General features: G+C 44.5%; 1 protein-coding gene across 3 annotated transcripts in view; it reads left to right on the top strand.

Annotated features, from left to right (window-relative positions):
- Window positions 1–8,994: 8,994 nt before the first annotated feature.
- The window catches only part of ADCK1 (aarF domain containing kinase 1), a 102,118-nt gene continuing 94,723 nt past the window's right edge, over window positions 8,995–16,389 (top strand). For all 3 annotated transcript variants that reach the window (XM_033141954.1, XM_033141946.1, XM_033141939.1), the window contains exons 1-3: window positions 8,995–9,098; window positions 12,638–12,783; window positions 14,925–15,008. In XM_033141954.1, coding sequence (XP_032997845.1) covers window positions 12,649–12,783; window positions 14,925–15,008 — 219 coding nt within the window. In that variant the 5' untranslated portion in view covers window positions 8,995–9,098; window positions 12,638–12,648. The remainder of the gene's footprint in view (window positions 9,099–12,637; window positions 12,784–14,924; window positions 15,009–16,389) is intronic.

Below are 16,389 nucleotides of genomic sequence, written 5' to 3'. Positions count from 1 at the left end.
GCTTCTATACCACCAGTGTTATGGGGTTTGTTTGTTTGTTGCACACTAGTGCAACAGTTGCCTTACAGACAGCAATAATAAGAACAATGGGGAGTCATCACAGAATGATCAATAAAATGGACCAATGTGTGCACGGTCTAGTATAAATCCACCACTAATGCACTACAGCCTGTTGTCTTTGTCCGTGGAGTTTTCTTGGCAGGGATACTGGAGTGGCTTGCCAGTTCCTTTTCCAGGTGGATCACATTTAGTCTAAACTCTCCGCTATGACCTGTCCATCTTGGGTGGTCCTGCATGGCATAGCTCATAGCTTCCCTGAGTTATTCAAGCCCCTTCGCCACGACAAAGCAGTAGCCACCTCATGAGAAGAGAAGACTCCCTGGAAAAGACCCCGTTGTTGGGAAAGACAAGGAGAAGGGGTCGACAGAGGATGAGATGGTTGGACAGTGTTCTCGAAGCGACTGGCATGAGTTTGGCTAAACTGCGGAAGGCAGTGGAGGATAGGGGTGCCTGGTGTGCTCTGGTCTATGGGGTCACGAAGAGTTGGACACAACTGAAGAACTGAACAATAACAACAATGCACAACAGCAGATATAGGCAAACTCAGCCCTCCAGATGTTTTGGGACTACAACTCCCATCACCCCTAGCTAACAGGACCAGTGATCAGGGATTATTTGAATTGTAGTCCCGAAACATCTGGAGGGCCGAGTTCGCCTATGCCTGCACTACAGTATTATTGCATCAATGACATGTTGCAGAATACACCTACAAGAAAATAACACCAGGCCGGAGGGGCTCTATTCTGAAGTAAATTTAGTTTTGTAACCTGAATCTTGATTTTTGGAATTGTTTTTATACACTGGAATGAAGCATTGAATAATTCAGTTAAGCCCTACCCTGCCATCCCATAAAGGACCGAAAAGCAAAGGGAGTTTTAATATTTATATATCAGTAAAGGGCGCAACTTTCATTTGTTGTTGTTGTTGTTCAGTCGTTCAGTCGTGTCCGACTCTTCGTGACCCCATGGACCAGAGCACGCCAGGCACACCTATCCTTCACTGCCTCTCGCAGTTTGGCCAGACTCATGTTAGTAGCTTCGAGAACACTGTCCAACCATCTCATCCTCTGTCGTCCCCTTCTCCTTGTGCCCTCCATCTTTCCCAACATCAGGGTCTTTTCTAGGGAGTCTTCTCTTCTCATGAGGTGGCCAAAGTACTGGAGCCTCAGCTTCAGGATCTGTCCTTCTAGTGAGCACTCAGGGCTGATTTCTTTGAGAATGGATAGGTTTGATCTTCTTGCAGTCCATGGGACTCTCAAGAGTCTCCTCCAGCACCATAATTCAAAAGCATCAATTCTTCGGCGATCAGCCTTCTTTATGGTCCAGCTCTCACTTCCATACATCACTACTGGGAAAACCATAGCTTTAACTATACGGAACTTTGTCGGCAAGGTGATGTCTTTGCTTTTTAAGATGCTGTCTAGGTTTGTCATTGCTTTTCTCCCAAGAAGCAGGCGTCTTCTAATTTCGTGACTGCTGTCACCATCTGCAGTGATCATGGAACCCAAGAAAGTGAAATCTCTCACTGCCTCCATTTCTTCCCCTTCTATTTGCCAGGAGGTGATGGGACCAGTGGCCATGATCTTAGTTTTTTTGATGTTGAGCTTCAGACCATATTTTGCGCTCTCCTCTTTCACCCTCATTAAAAGGTTCTTTAATTCCTCCTCACTTTCTGCCATCAAGGTAGTATCATCAGCATATCTGAGGTTGTTGATATTTTTTCCAGCAATCTTAATTCCGGTTTGGGATTCATCCAGTCCAGCCTTTCGCATAATGAATTCTGCATATAAGTTAAATAAGCAGGGAGACAATATACAGCCTTGTCGTACTCCTTTCCCAATTTTGAACCAATCAGCTGTTCCATATCCAGTTCTAACTGTAGCTTCTTGTCCCACATAGAGATTTCTCAGGAGACAAATGAGGTGATCCGGCACTCCCATTTCTTTAAGAACTTGCCATAGTTTGTTGTGGTCGACACAGTCAAATGCTTTTGCGTAGTCAATGAAGCAGAAGTAGATGTTTTTCTGGAACTCTCTAGCTTTCTCCATAATCCAGCGCATGTTTGCAATTTGGTCTCTGGTTCCTCTGCCCCTTCGAAATCCAGCTTGCACTTCTGGGAGTTCTCGGTCCACATACTGCTTAAGCCTGCCTTGTAGAATTTTAAGCATAACCTTGCTAGCGTGTGAAATGAGTGCGATTGTGCGGTAGTTGGAGCATTCTTTGGCACTGCCCTTCTTTGGGATTGGGATGTAGAGTGATCTTCTCCAATCCTCTGGCCACTGCTGAGTTTTCCAAATTTGCTGGCATATTGAGTGTAGCACCTTAACAGCATCATCTTTTAAAATTTTTAATAGTTCAGCTGGAATATCATCACTTCCACTGGCCTTGTTGTTTGCGAGGCTTTCTAAGGCCCATTTGACTTTACTCTCCAGGATGTCTGGCTCAAGGTCAGCAACCACATTACCTGGGGTGTATGACACCTCCGTATCTTTCTGGTGCAACTTTCATATGGTACATTAATATTTACTTAGTACTACTTGGGCTGTAATTACAGTTGGTTTCTTTTATGCCATGTTTGCCTGGTGTGTACTTTTCACACTAATCTTGTGTAGCACTTTCCTGGTTAGCTGGCAGTTGTACAAAGTGTACTACACCTCAAAAAAGGCTTGATGTAGGATTGCACACACTCCTTTTGCTGCACCTACTGTACTGGATTCAGCCAAAAGCTGTGTGTATTTACATGGAAGCCTCACTGAGGCTGCATGCATTCATGCAAAGTTTGTATTATAAAGTGTAGTTTGCACTTTGACATTTTTCTTGCCAATTTTATTTATTCCTTTGTAAGCCACCTTGCATGGTAAAAAGTGAAAAGGGGATATGAGTAAGTAATATACAGTATGTGCATTTGTGTGGAAGCCTTATTGAATCTAGTGGCATTTACATCTGAGTAAATATGTTTATGACAGAGCTAAATGTTCGGTATTAAAGATGCAATTGTAGCTAGTGGGCTGACTCAGTAATTTAAGAATTGAATTGTGCCTTTCAAGCCTTGCTTTCCACCACTTATTATTTTCAATATAGAATATCACTTTCCTAATTGCAGAAAATGCTGTGATCCTAATGGCAAGTGTGATATCAATTTTGATGTTCATGCTGTCTTTGATTTGCCTGCTGTGAATATTTAATGGCATCACATGTCTGGAAAAATATAAATATCAGGAAGAACTTTCTGACCGTAAGAGCTGTTCGACAGTGGAACAGTCTCCTTCGGGAGGTTGTGGACTCTCCTTCCTTGGAGGTTTCTAAGTAGAGGTTGGATGGCCACCTGTCGTGGATGCTTTAGCTAAGATTCCAGCATTGCAGGGGGTTGGGCTAGATGACCCTTGGGGTCCCTTCCAGCTCTACAATTCTGCAATTCTATGATTATATACAATGCAAAAAGTTACTTCCAACCAACCAATCATTTTATTTGTATGTCACCTTTCGAAAGGTGCCCCACAAATAACCCAGAGATGCATTTTAAATAAAAGGACACATTCTACTCATGTAAAAACACACTGATTCCCGGACCGTCCGCGGGCTGCATTTAGAAGGCGATTGGGTCACATCCGGCCCCCGGGCCTTAGTTTGGGGACCCCTGAGATAACACATCTGGTAGTAAAGGTTTCCCTGGACTGCACTCCTTGAGGCTGCCAGTGGGATTGCATGGTTGAATACTTCCCCTTGGGAAGAATAGGTGATTTTTGCATTAAAAATGAGCAAAAAGAGAAGACATGAGGGGTGGTTTTTGTTTTGTATGCACGGAGTATTCAGACATGTAGTCCTTTACTTGCATCATGAAGTGGTAGGTAATCGTTTATCATTTTCTTTTTCAGGACAATCTTTCATCATTTGCTTCTGTTGATTGAATCAATTGGTCTTTAGTGTTTTGTGGGTAATGCGTGAGCAAGCTGTGAGCTTATGCAGGATATTTGAGATTGGTTATTTGTTTATCAAGAAGATAAAAGCATTCTTCCTTGGCAGTTTTGGATAATCTCTGAATATTTTTGTACTTAAAAACAAACAAACCCTGAGCTATTTCTTCAGGCACCGTCACACAAAGAGGAAATCCAATCACTCTAAGTAGGTACACATTCTAATAATAGAATAGTTTGGCTTTGATTATAGAATTACCTCGTGTTCTGGGGCACATGGTATTATACAGTTGGGGTATTCTTCCTTTGTCGCATGCTCAGATTTTGATTATGTAGTTAAGAGCCACAAGAAGGAGATTATTTTGAATCAGGAGAACAAATGCAGATAGAAGGCAGATATAGACACATATTTCCCTTTCGGACAAGACTTGTGATCCAGTGATTAAAAAAAAAAGTAGGTTGCAAGTCAAGGCAAATCATGTTTAACATCTGTTTCGACAGATAGCAGAGCACTGGAATTAAAAGTGATTACATCAGTGAAACAAATCCTAAGCAACAGAGTAAGCCATTAAAACCATCAAATGCTCAGTGTAACATCGTAACATTGTGTATGGGTGGGAAGAACAATGAAAAATGAAAAGTAAATGGGACTTCTAGAGAACTTCATTCAGAATTAGTTTTGATAGTGTCAGTATGGTTAAATGTGCAAAAGTAAGACAGACCCTTGCCCAGTTGCACGAGTGACCACAGGTGCAATTTAACTTATATGTGATGAACATTGGTGGCTACTATTTACTGGACACTCCTCCCTATCTGCTTGGCTGGAGGCTGAAAGGAACTGTTGGGCAGGTCTCCCCCATGGCCTCTCATTATTTGGATGTTTCAGAGAAACAGAGCTGAGCATCAGCCAGTCTCCACTGAACCACTGATGGCATTCCCTCTGTGGCTGGTAACAAGGGGTGCTGAAGGGATCCTGGTGCCAGCTACATTCTCCCCCCAAATTTCAAAATCTCCGTAAGCCTCCAGTACTCTCTTCTCCCTAGGAAACTGGCCCTGTAGAAAGTCTGCCCCTGAAACTTCCTACCAAGTCAGGGAAGTGCAAAACAAGCTTATTGGTGTCCCAGAAAGAGCATATCTATATTGACAATGCTACTGCTCAGTAAAAGATGCTCTGTTCTCTTTCTTGATTCTCCTAGAAAATGTATTTTAAACGTTTTTTAAAAAATCTGTTTAGCATCATCATAATTATTCTAGCACAGCTTTAGAAAAGAAATCAGCCCCATCTTCCTGGAAATGGTGGTGTTCGTCATTATTCTCCTTTCTGGTGGTAGGGAGGCCCGAGTTAAAAGCCAGCTGTACAGGAAGCTTCATCCCTCACACCTGCAAATGTTTTCCCTTGCCATCAACACTTCCATTGTTCCTGATGAGCACATTTATCCTTGATTATTGTCAGTGGCGGCGGTGGAGAGATGTTGGGGGGTGTTCGTTCCATTTTATGGAGGATTTTGATTCTTGATAAATATATTGAATGTGAGCTGGGGTATGGGAGGAACTACTGGAGGTTTTGCCTATTATACGGGAAGGGGAAGCAAACATGTCATAAAACAGCATTTTTGCCAAAGTGAGCTGATGGGCAGAGTGCTGCATCTTGAAGATCTAAATCCTACGTCTGCCACAGGACCATTGCGTAAAGTGCTTTGCAGATACAATGAAGCCATTCTTATCTTCCTTTGTCTATGGCTTGGTTGCATTTGACATTTAATGGACAGTAGGTTAGCGGCTGATACAAAGGAGGCCAGCCCCTCTTGCACCTTTTAATTTGCATAAGAGGGAAATTCAGCGAGGGTAGATTGTCACTCAGATTCCCTCTTGTTGTCATCCACTGTTGCCCAAGTGTGCACCTTTGGGGGTTAAGTCAAACCAATGGAGAGTTACAGTACTTGCTGTGGCTGTACAGAAGGATATGGGAGAGACATGTTTTATTACAGGCGGGGCAGATGAAGCTGTCCTGTTTTGCTGCTGCAGGTACACTATGGCAGGGGTGGTCAACTCCCAAGAGACTGTGATCTATTTACAGAGTTAAAAACGGGCAGTGATTTACCCCCTTTTTAGGCATTCAGGTCAAAGTTGTTGTTGAGCTTTTTTTAGGAAGAAGGTAAGCCCTGTATTTTTTGAGTGCAGGGCAAAAAAAATTTGAGCTTTTTTATTACGAAAACATTATGACATTTCTTCTGTCTGTGCTCCTCCCAGTGGTTATTCCTTTGCTGGTCATTGCTGTGGATACATGACCTGTCTGTCTTCAGGCACTGTGGTCGTCTGCAAGGGATTCACATAAAGTGGAGTTAATGTTGCCAGCCTTCATACCACGTTTTCAGGCATCTTTGTGATGCAGAGTTTTTCTGCCAAGAGGCCTAGTGCCTGAAGTTAGCTCCACATAGAACCCATTGGGGTTTCTGCTATCTTCTATTCTAGCCTTCCTACCCCAGTCTGGGTCCTTGTTCCTAGTGAAATCCTTGAACAGGTCAGCACAAGCATAAGGCTGATGATGACACCCCCTCCTTGACTATTGGCAGCCCCTTAGGGTAATTTCAAAAACTTTGTCTCATTCTGACCTCACCCAGTGTAACAGAATAGTAGAACACCTATGTTATGGTCTTTGTTATTGGCCCTGGCAGGATTCAGATGTGAGCACTTGGGGTCTGTAGAAAAAGATTTCCAGTGAAGGTTTGTATAAATTAACACTTTAATACTAAACTGTCTTTCACCTCCTAAGGTGCACTCCTCCATTGTTTCCTGAGACAGATGGATACCAACAACACATATGATACAGTCAGTGCAAATTTGGTTATAATTTTGCCACTCAGTTGATAGTATTCCCCTGCATTGTGAGTACCGGTAACCTCAATAGGGAGGCATCAGTGCCAACCCTAACGTAGAACACCAAACCAACACCAACGACTTTTTTATATGCCGCCCATCAGACTGGGTTACCCCGGCAACTCTGGGCGGCTTCCAACTAATTAAAACAACTCTGTTGCACCCACTTAATGTATCTATTAATTATAGGTTTGCTACCCCACCCTTCAAGCGAATTATCAGACTGGCTTCCACCAAATATTATGTTGTTGTTGTTTAGTCGTGTCCGACTCTTCGTGATCCCATGGACCAGAGCACGCAAGGCACTCCTGTCTTCCATTGCCTCCCGCCAGGGGCGTTCTTAGCCTCTTGGCTGCCCGGGGCGGGAAGCCAAAGGGCACCCCTGGGGGCGGGGCATCGTGGTGTGTGCGTGCGTCATGACGCCCCCGACGCCCCGCTCCTGGGGGTGCCGGGTGGTGGCGGCACCACGAAGGGGTGCTGGGCGGCAGATTCGGGAGTCTCTGCGGGCTGCAAAGACTCCCGAATCCGCCGCCCGGGCTCCCTTGGCGGAGCGCAATTCGGGGCAGGGAGAGGGACGGGCCAGCGAGGAGCCAGCGGAGCTCGGCAAAGAGGCAAGGTGGCGGGGCCACCGCCCGAAGTGTCACCCTCAGCAGGGGCGCTGCCCGGGGCCCCTACCCCCTCCGCCCCCCCTTGCTACGCCCCTGCCTCCTGCAGTTTGGTCAGACTCAGGTTGGTAGCTTCGAGAACACTGTCCAACCATCTCATCCTCTGTCGCCCCCTTCTCCTTGTGCCCTCAATCTTTCCCAACATCAGGGTATTTTCCAGGGAGTCTTCTCTTCTCCTGAGGTGCCAAAGTATTGGAGCCTCAGCTTCAGGATTTGTCCTTCCAGTGAGCACTCAGGGGTGATTTCCTTAAGAATGGAAAGGTCTGATCTTCTTGCAGTCCATGGGACTCTCAAGAGTCTCCTCCAGCACCATAATAACCAAATATTATACTGGTATATTAACAAATTGCTATGATATACTGGTGACCCAGGGGCGGGGCAGTCGGGTAGCAGTACAATCCTAAAAGCGTTTACTCAGAAGTAGCCTCTGATATAAACACAACATAGTCTAAGGCACTGCTTTCAGTTTATGCAACCGGATATTTTAGAAGACAGCAAAAGCCACCTCAAACCTAGGTAGCATTGATATGCAATAATTTAGGCATAGGCAAACTCGGCCCTCCAGATGTTTTGGGACTACAATTCCCACCATCCCTGACCACTGGTCCTGTTAGCTAGGGATGATGAGAGTTGTAGTCCCAAAACATTTGGAGGGCCAAGTTTGCCTATGCCTGCAATAATTGTTTAGGATGGCGACTGCCTTGAGGACCATGAGGATTGGGAAATTCCTTCCAGTAGCACCTTAGAGACCAACTAAGTTTGTTCTTGGTATGAGCTTTCATGTGCATGCACACATCTTCAGAAAAGCTCATACCAAGAACAAACTTAGTTGGTCTCTAAGGTGCTACTGGAAGGAATTTTTTAATTTTAATTTTGTTTTGACTATGGCAGACCAACACGGCTACCTACCTGTGATTGGGAAATTGTACTTCTGAAACAGGAGTGGGTGGTGGGGTTTAAAAAATAGTTTTTAAATTATTATTTCATTCTATATGTATACAAAAGAGAGATGACAATTAGACAAAAATTTAAAGACGAAAAACGAAACTATATACTGTAATAGACAGATAGAATGAATAGTTTACAAATGAGTTAAAACAAGTATAGACTATCAACTGTATCAGATCATCAATTATATTTCCAGATTTGCCAGGCTTGTCTTGAAAGCAGGAGCGGTTTGTCCTGTTTTCCCCACTAGCTTTCACAGCGCACGACATGCTTGCCTATTGCAAAACTACCGGCTTTGTTGCTGATACAGGTGAACACATGTAAAAAGGCTGACCTACAAACAGGTGTCAGCGAAGGAGGCCTCTCCTCTCCGGCTGACAGCAAAACGCGCCGGCGCTTCACCCACCCACCTCTTCCCTTTCAATGAGCTCGCCCGGCGTCTCCGGCCTTGTAGTTCTTCGGAGCCCAGGGGCCCCTACAGATCCCGAGGCTTTGGTATCCGCGAGAAAACTACAAGTCCCAGCATCCTCGGCAGGGGAAAGCCTGTACTACGTGCGGGAAGCAGGGGGTGAAGAGAGAGAGGGGAGGAACCTTGGATTCCGCCGAATAAAAGCGTCCCTGTGCCCAGAAAGCCGGTAAGTGTGGAGAGCGGCGCTGTCCTCGTTGGCTGTGGCCAGACCAGAGAGACGGGAACGGGGACAGGACGGGCGGTTCTCTTTGGAGTCATTCCGGCGGAGGGACAAACCTTTGTGGAATCTAGAACGTCGAGTAATGAATGGGGAGACGGCAGGGGGTTCGGAGGGGCCGAATCGGGACTTCCCCCGCACGTCACCGTAGCCCAGTTACGCAAGTAAATTTAGGGTCCTTCCGTATCAAACGTTTCCACTTCACCTATGCGCTGCAATCCTCCCTAGCCCCACTTATGGGACCGGCTTCTTTCAACGCTCATTTCAGTGTGTCGATTTGCCCAGTAGCACCGTGACCTGACCTTTTAGTTTTTCCAGAAGTGCACTCAGTTCCCCTTGATCTTCGTGTCCCCTTTTTACTACCGTATTCAGTCCCCGGCTCGCTTTACGTAAGAGCTCGGCGCCGTTCATTCACCTCTGAAGTGCAACCTGCCACCCACACTCGCCCCACCCACAACAGCCCACCTGAAATTTCCCTGCTTGTAGGTTGGGGGAAGCAAGATCGGGTGATTTGTCAACAGCTTCAGGTACTGCTGGCCATGCTTCTCACATCGTGTCTACGTCGGAAGGAGAGTCAATGGTGAATCTCACAGACCCATATTTGGGAAAAAGAAAGTTTTGCACTGAAGGCAGAGGCCAATTTAGTGAGCGCTGTTTGCTTAACTGGAAAAAGTTGATCTTCCTTAAGGATGAACACATTTAGGCTTAGGTCCTGAGCCCACTTACCTGGAAGTAAGCCCCACTGAACTCAATGAAACTTATTTCTGGGTAGGTATTTATTTTGTTGACTATAGCCACCCCTGTGTTGATGTCTCTATGCCCTTTTTGAAAACTAACCTTTGGCCTTGTTTATTAACAAAAGTTGGCCCAATTCTTCTCCCCAATATTTGTGTTTTTATTTTAAAAAGTATTTCTATACAGCCATACCAGAAAATATCAGGGAGTTGTGCAACAATTACAATAAAACATAAAATGCCATTAAAAACATTGCAAATAATAATTAAAGTGACTGGCTAAACAGCTGCAAAGGCCAGTCAGCAGAGACAGATCTTCAAGAGACCCTTGAAAGTAAAAAGTGAGGATACCTGTGTACCTTTGCTGGAAGAGTGTTCCACAGCATGGGAACAGCAGTGCTAAATGCCTTACTTGTAGCTGAGGCCCGTTGGGTGCCCTTAGTGAACACATTTAAATGGTAAGGATTTTGATCATGCTGATATCGTTGCAGGATGGATCTATTATTCTCACTTCTTACAATTACATGATTTAAATGGTAGAGATAGGTTGCATCATCATGACTACAATTGAAACGTCTATGCTAGAATTATAGGAGCCCCTTGCTACTTGTCTTTCCTTGCCTTTCTACTGGAAATTGAAGGACCAGCAACTTGGATGGTTTAAAAAGAGGATTGGACAAAGGCATGGAGGACACAGCTATCAGCAGCTACACACCACAGTGTGTCTCTGAAGACCAGTTGTTGGGAGTTGCAGGTGGGCAGAGTGCAGTTGTGCACATGTCCAGCTTGCAGGCCTTCCAAGGGCATCTGGCTGATGACTGTGATAACAGGATGCTGGAATAGATGGGCCATTGGCACAATCCAGCAGGCTCTTTTTAGGCTATGTTCTTATGACTTAACAACATTGAACCTGCTTTCTAAAAGTGTTTTGCTGCAGGTATCATATATGAGACTGTGGAAACAAGGACTGGAACAATCCTAAACACCTAGCATAGGACTTCTAACGCACAGACAAAGTCACTAATTGACACCAACAGTTTTAATAATGAAATGAACTTACACTGGCACTCTGGTTCTCATATCTTTTGCAATAGCAAATCTTCAGCAGGATTTCCGCTGTTGAGAATCGGGGTGTTAAAAACATACATACATTTACGATTCCCTCCAGGGATGTCATAGTCGCTCGTTTGCATGCGAGAAGCACACCGATGCCTTGTGGAAAATTTCCAAAGCAATTTATTCTAACTGTTGTTTTCACCTTATATATTTTTAATAACTCCCATTTTTATTGCAAAGAGAAATTAGCACAAACCAGGTGTCTTGGTTGCTTAAAAGCTCAGCTGCCACTCTCCCCCTCCCCCCTTGAAGCTGCCATCCTGTGGTAGGTGTTGCAATTAGTGGAGATGGCAATAGTCGTGATGTCACAAATGGCACAATATGGCTTCAGGTGAGAATAAACAATGGTAGCAGATGGAGTTTTCAGGAACAGGTTCTTAAAAAATAATAAAAGGAAGGAGGTGGGGGAAAGAGAGCTGAACAGGAAGGTGGATTTCTTTAAAAGCAATTGCTGCAAAAAGAACTAGGCCTCAACAGCTACTATAAAAGGAAAGCAATAGGAATCAAAATGGTACCCGTTAAAGTAAAATATGGTTTTGAAGGTTCCCACCCACTGAGTGCAAACCTAAAATGGAAGATTCTGTGACCATCCTCCTGGCTAACTTACTTGGTGGTTGCTGTAGTTAAGAAATACTTTGCTGTAAAGTTTAGCCTATATATGAACAGAGGAGGTTGTCTTGTACTCACTGAGCCTGAGATCATTGATTCATCAAACACAGAACTGCCTCCTTTGATTTGTAGTGACTCTCCAAGGTCTCAAGCGGAGATCTGCTGCATGAAATCACTTTAACTGGAGATGCAAGGTCTTTAGCCTGGTTCCTTCTGCATGCAAAGGAAAATTTCAGTTATAGGTGGGTAGCCGTGTTGGTCTGCCATAGTCAAAACAAAATAAAAAATTCTTTCCAGTAGCACCTTAGAGACCAACTAAGTTTGTTCTTGGTATGAGCTTTCGTGTGCATGCACACTTCTTCAGATACAAAGGAAAATTTGACATTGTAATGGGAATGTCTGGGGTTTCCAGCCTCCATAGCTAGGCCCATGCACCTTCCATTTGCCTTGTAATTCTCATTCTGCCAACTCATTTGAGAATCTCTCTCACATCTAATAATAAACCTTTATTGTCACTACATGAAATTAAATGAGCCCCTTCCCCATACTCTCAGTCTTGTTCGCACTCTGTGTGCTTGTCGGAAGTCAATTGCACCACTATTTTTTTCCCACTCAGCAGCCCAATAGTCCACGGATAAAAACTGTTCTTTAACCTGTTGGTGCAGCTGACTATACTTCTATATCTCCTGCCCGAAGGTAGGAGATTAAAGAGGTGCTGGCCGGGGTGTGAGTCGTCCCTGAGAATTTTCCTCGCTCTCCTGAGGCAGCCGTCTCCTGCGATGTCATCTAGTGAACTCAGGGGACAGCCCATGATATCATGTGCTGTATTCACCATCCTCTGTAGGGACTTCCTGTCCGTGGCTGTCAAACCAGCGTACCACACTGTAATACAGTATGAAAGGACACTTTCTATTGTGGACCTGTAGAAAGAGATCATCAATTTTAGTTTGACATTGTTCTTACGCAAGACCCTAAGGAAATGGGGATCTACCCCCATCGAGTCATGACTCCTGCTTTATTTCTCCTCAGTGTTTGCTGCCATGGCCAGAAGGGCTTTAAAACTCGCATCGTTGGCCACTGCAGCAGCAGCCACCACTGGATTTTACCTGTATGGCAACAAGCACCTGGATCCCAACGATTTTGGAGTTGTCCGAGTAGGCAGAGCATTTGCCACAGTAAGTTTCAATCTGGCATCTTGTGTGAGGGAAAGCATAAAGTCATCTTCAAATCCACGGAACTTATGTGTCGCTATGTAATAAACCTGATTCGAGTATTTCTGGTTTATAGTGGGTGTTTTTCATCAGGAATCCATATTTTACAGCACCTGTGTTGCAACATTTGATGAAAAAGGGAAACTCGTAAAAGGAATATAGAAAGAATCTAGGGGAAAGCTGATATAAAATATGACAGAAATCATGCAGGCAGGAAGTGGGTATCAACATCATTTTAATAGAAAGTACAAAAATCAGTACGCTGGGACCTAGAGATTTCTAATAAAGCAGGGGTGGCCAACTTCCAAGAGACTGCGATCTACTAACAGAGTTAAAAACTGGCAGTGACCCAGTTTTTTTTTGGGGGGGGGTTCAGGTCAAAGTAGTTGTTGAGCTTTTTTTTAGGAAGGAGGAAGGCCCATTTTGGGGGGGTTCGGGTCAAAGTTGTTGAGTTTTTTCAGGGAGGAGGTAAAATGTTGAGCTTTTTTTAGGGGAGCCACAGTTGTTCAGCTTCTTTGGGGGGAGCCAGTGATCTACAAGTGATCTACTGTAGACATTCAGTGATCTACCAGTAGATCATGATCTACCCGTTAGAATGCTGATACCCATTTACTGAGCACTTCTGTCATTCCCTACCCACCCCCCTGCAATAGAGCAGGGATGGGGAGCCTGTGGGTCTCCAGATGTTGCTAAACTACAACACCCATCATTCCTGACCATTGGTAATGCTGACTGGGGTTGATGGGAACTGGAGTCCAACAACATTTGGAGGGCTACAGGCTCCCTAACTCTGATAGAAGGATATGAGTGTTCTTGCTTCTTGAGATGATTGGATGGATTGGTTTGGGTCCACTGTTCTCAAGGTGGAGGAAAATAAGCAAATGTTACAGGTACATTGTGAACACCATTTCTTCTGCTTCCATCCTCCCACAACCCACCTCTCGAAGTACAGGCTCAGATTTGCATCAGACCCCTCCCTGCCAGCTCACTGGATCCCCAGTAGTCTGGTGTTGCTCTAATTTACATTTGCCACCTTTCTGTTTTCTGAGAGATGGTATGTATGTGCCTTCAAAAGCTGTCAGAGATACATCAGCTGCAGTTTTCCTCATCTCTGCAGCTCTGTAGGAGAAACATCACCTGCTGCGCTTCTGCCTATTGCATAATCTTACAGAGACAAAGCAGTGAAATTGATCTAGCAAGGGGGACAATTCAGAAAAGACAGTGTTCTGTCTCCTGAACCATCTGGACCTATGCTTTTGGTGTGTGATAGGATCATTATTGGTATCCAAGCCGTATCCATGCTAAGGCCTAATATTTAGTCACTATGACAACAGGTATGATGTCACTATAGTAGATTGTGATGCCACCAGCTTTAGGCTGCTTTCTGTCAGGACTACAGACTGTTGAGTCCCTTGTGGACGAACATCTGACAGGCCAGGGCAGACCATTGTTTCCACTGAGTTCCTGACTCCAGGTTCTGCATGTCTAAATTAGAAAACCCCTGATCTATTTGTCAGAAAGGTACCGTTAAGATTATTCCCTAAAAGGTAGTCCATAATTCTTGTAATATTTTTTTTTACACTTGCCCTATATAATTTTAGGTATGGGTGGGCAGAAAGTAGATAGGGATCTACTGGTAGATCTCTGGATGGCTTGTAGGAGAAGGGTTTTTTTTTACTCACAACTCTTTAACAAAATGACATTCTCATTTCAGCTGCTGTAATGAAGACAAAGGCTGAAACCTGGAAGGGACTTTTTGGTAAAGTCATTTTGAGTTCAGTGAAAACAAATTCCCAGGATGAGAATGTGCTCAGAGACAATCTGACCATTCGGAAGCCTGCCCACTCCTGTTTTAGGGTAAACCTGAATTTGGAAACAAGTTCTAAATGAAGTGCCAAAGGTTTTAGGAGGAAGGTGAGGACTCAGTGTGCTTGGGGTGTGCTGGTAGCTTTCTGCACTGAGGATGCATTTCTAGACAAGTCGGAACAGTGAAGCCCAATGGCTTAAGAAAGGACCATACTTCTGGATCAACCACAAACTCATTTTAGTAAAACAAGAGCCATAGGATACTTTGCTTATGGTGTTGTTTCTGACTTGTTTTGCAGACAGCAGTTATTACCTTTGACTACCTCACTTCTCTCCGGAGTGTTTCACGTGGGACAGAAGAATATGAGTCTGTCAAATCACAGGTAAAGGGCCAACAGGAGGGGGAGAGTATACCTTACCAAAGGCCTTTTTCAAAGCAACCCCACCTGATTGCTGATTTTGCAGTCTTAAGGGCTGGAGAAGAAATGGATTTGACTTCCCACTGCCTGGAATGATGCATAGAGTTGGTAATTCAGCTAGTGCAGATGTGAAAACACAGATTACTTGATGGGGTTAGCAGGAATCCTTGGGTAGAAGGCAGTGGCTAAAGGGAAGATCAAATGTGTGTGAGAGAGAGTTGGATTGGGAGAATGAAAAGGAAAGTTATGTGGATTCAACTTCCTGAGGAAATGAGGAACGACTAAGCAAACTAAGGACAGCATCTGATGGAGTTGTTTTGATGTTCCTGAGCAGTGTGATTTAAAAACAAAACCCGACACATTATCCATTAAGGATAAAAATTACGATATTTCTCCTGATGCCTTACATTTCTTATCCGGAGTTGCTTCTGTTCCTGGAGCCTCTTGCTGAAGACTGAATGGTGGCAGCTTTGTTCTTTGGTTTGTTAGATTTCACGCCTGCCCTTCACCACAAGATTCCCGGGTGGGTTGCAACCATATAATCGTACAATGTTAACATTAAATAAAATATTTAACAAAGTAACCAGGTGTGCTCTGTGAGGGATCCTATTCCCTCCCCTTCAATACTTCCCCAACAGTGACTCTCCCTAAGTTTCACTGACAACTAGGATGAATCCTTCAGTGTTCATACGGGAGCTGTCTCTAGGGTACCTCAGGGCTCTACGTTTGAAAACCTCTCACCACCTATGGGATCTCCCTACCAGGGTTCCCAACTACTGCAGTTTGCCTTCCCTTTAGGCAAATAAGTGGCACACTTGGCTTCAGTGTCCAGCCCTCTGTATGACAGGAGAATAAGCAAACATTTTCCTCTTCCACAGGAAAGCTTTGTTCTCTCCTCTTAGTCACACCTCTTAAGGTACTGATACACTGCCACAGTCAGCGAACGTTTAAGCACATTTAACTTTATTAGGTAACTTGAAAACATGGATGTCTCGGGTTATTACTGGTACAAATCTTCTTCCCATGTAATTCAGCTTTGTTATAATATTTCCTGCATCCCTTTAGCAATGGTAATGACCTTTCCTCCCATTCCCCAAAGCCTAACCTCTCATTTTCTCTTTCTAATCCTCCACCCCCAACTGCCAAACCCCCAACTGCCTTTCAAGGTTGTTCCCCCTCCTTTTAGAATGCCAACTAGCTCCGCCTCCCAGGGAACACCTACCTAACATGGGAGTGATAGGTTAACCCATGATGAACCTGAATCATCAGCAGGCCTTATTCCGCCACATGCTCCCATAAATCTTAACTGTCAAGGGCCAAGGTTAGGAGGTGTGTTCAGCAAAAC

Source organism: Lacerta agilis, chromosome 1 (assembly GCF_009819535.1).
Source record: "Lacerta agilis isolate rLacAgi1 chromosome 1, rLacAgi1.pri, whole genome shotgun sequence".
Taxonomy (NCBI): domain Eukaryota; kingdom Metazoa; phylum Chordata; class Lepidosauria; order Squamata; family Lacertidae; genus Lacerta; species Lacerta agilis.
The sequence above is the reverse complement of the archived record's forward strand: the minus strand, read 5'-3'. Positions and strand labels throughout refer to the sequence as shown.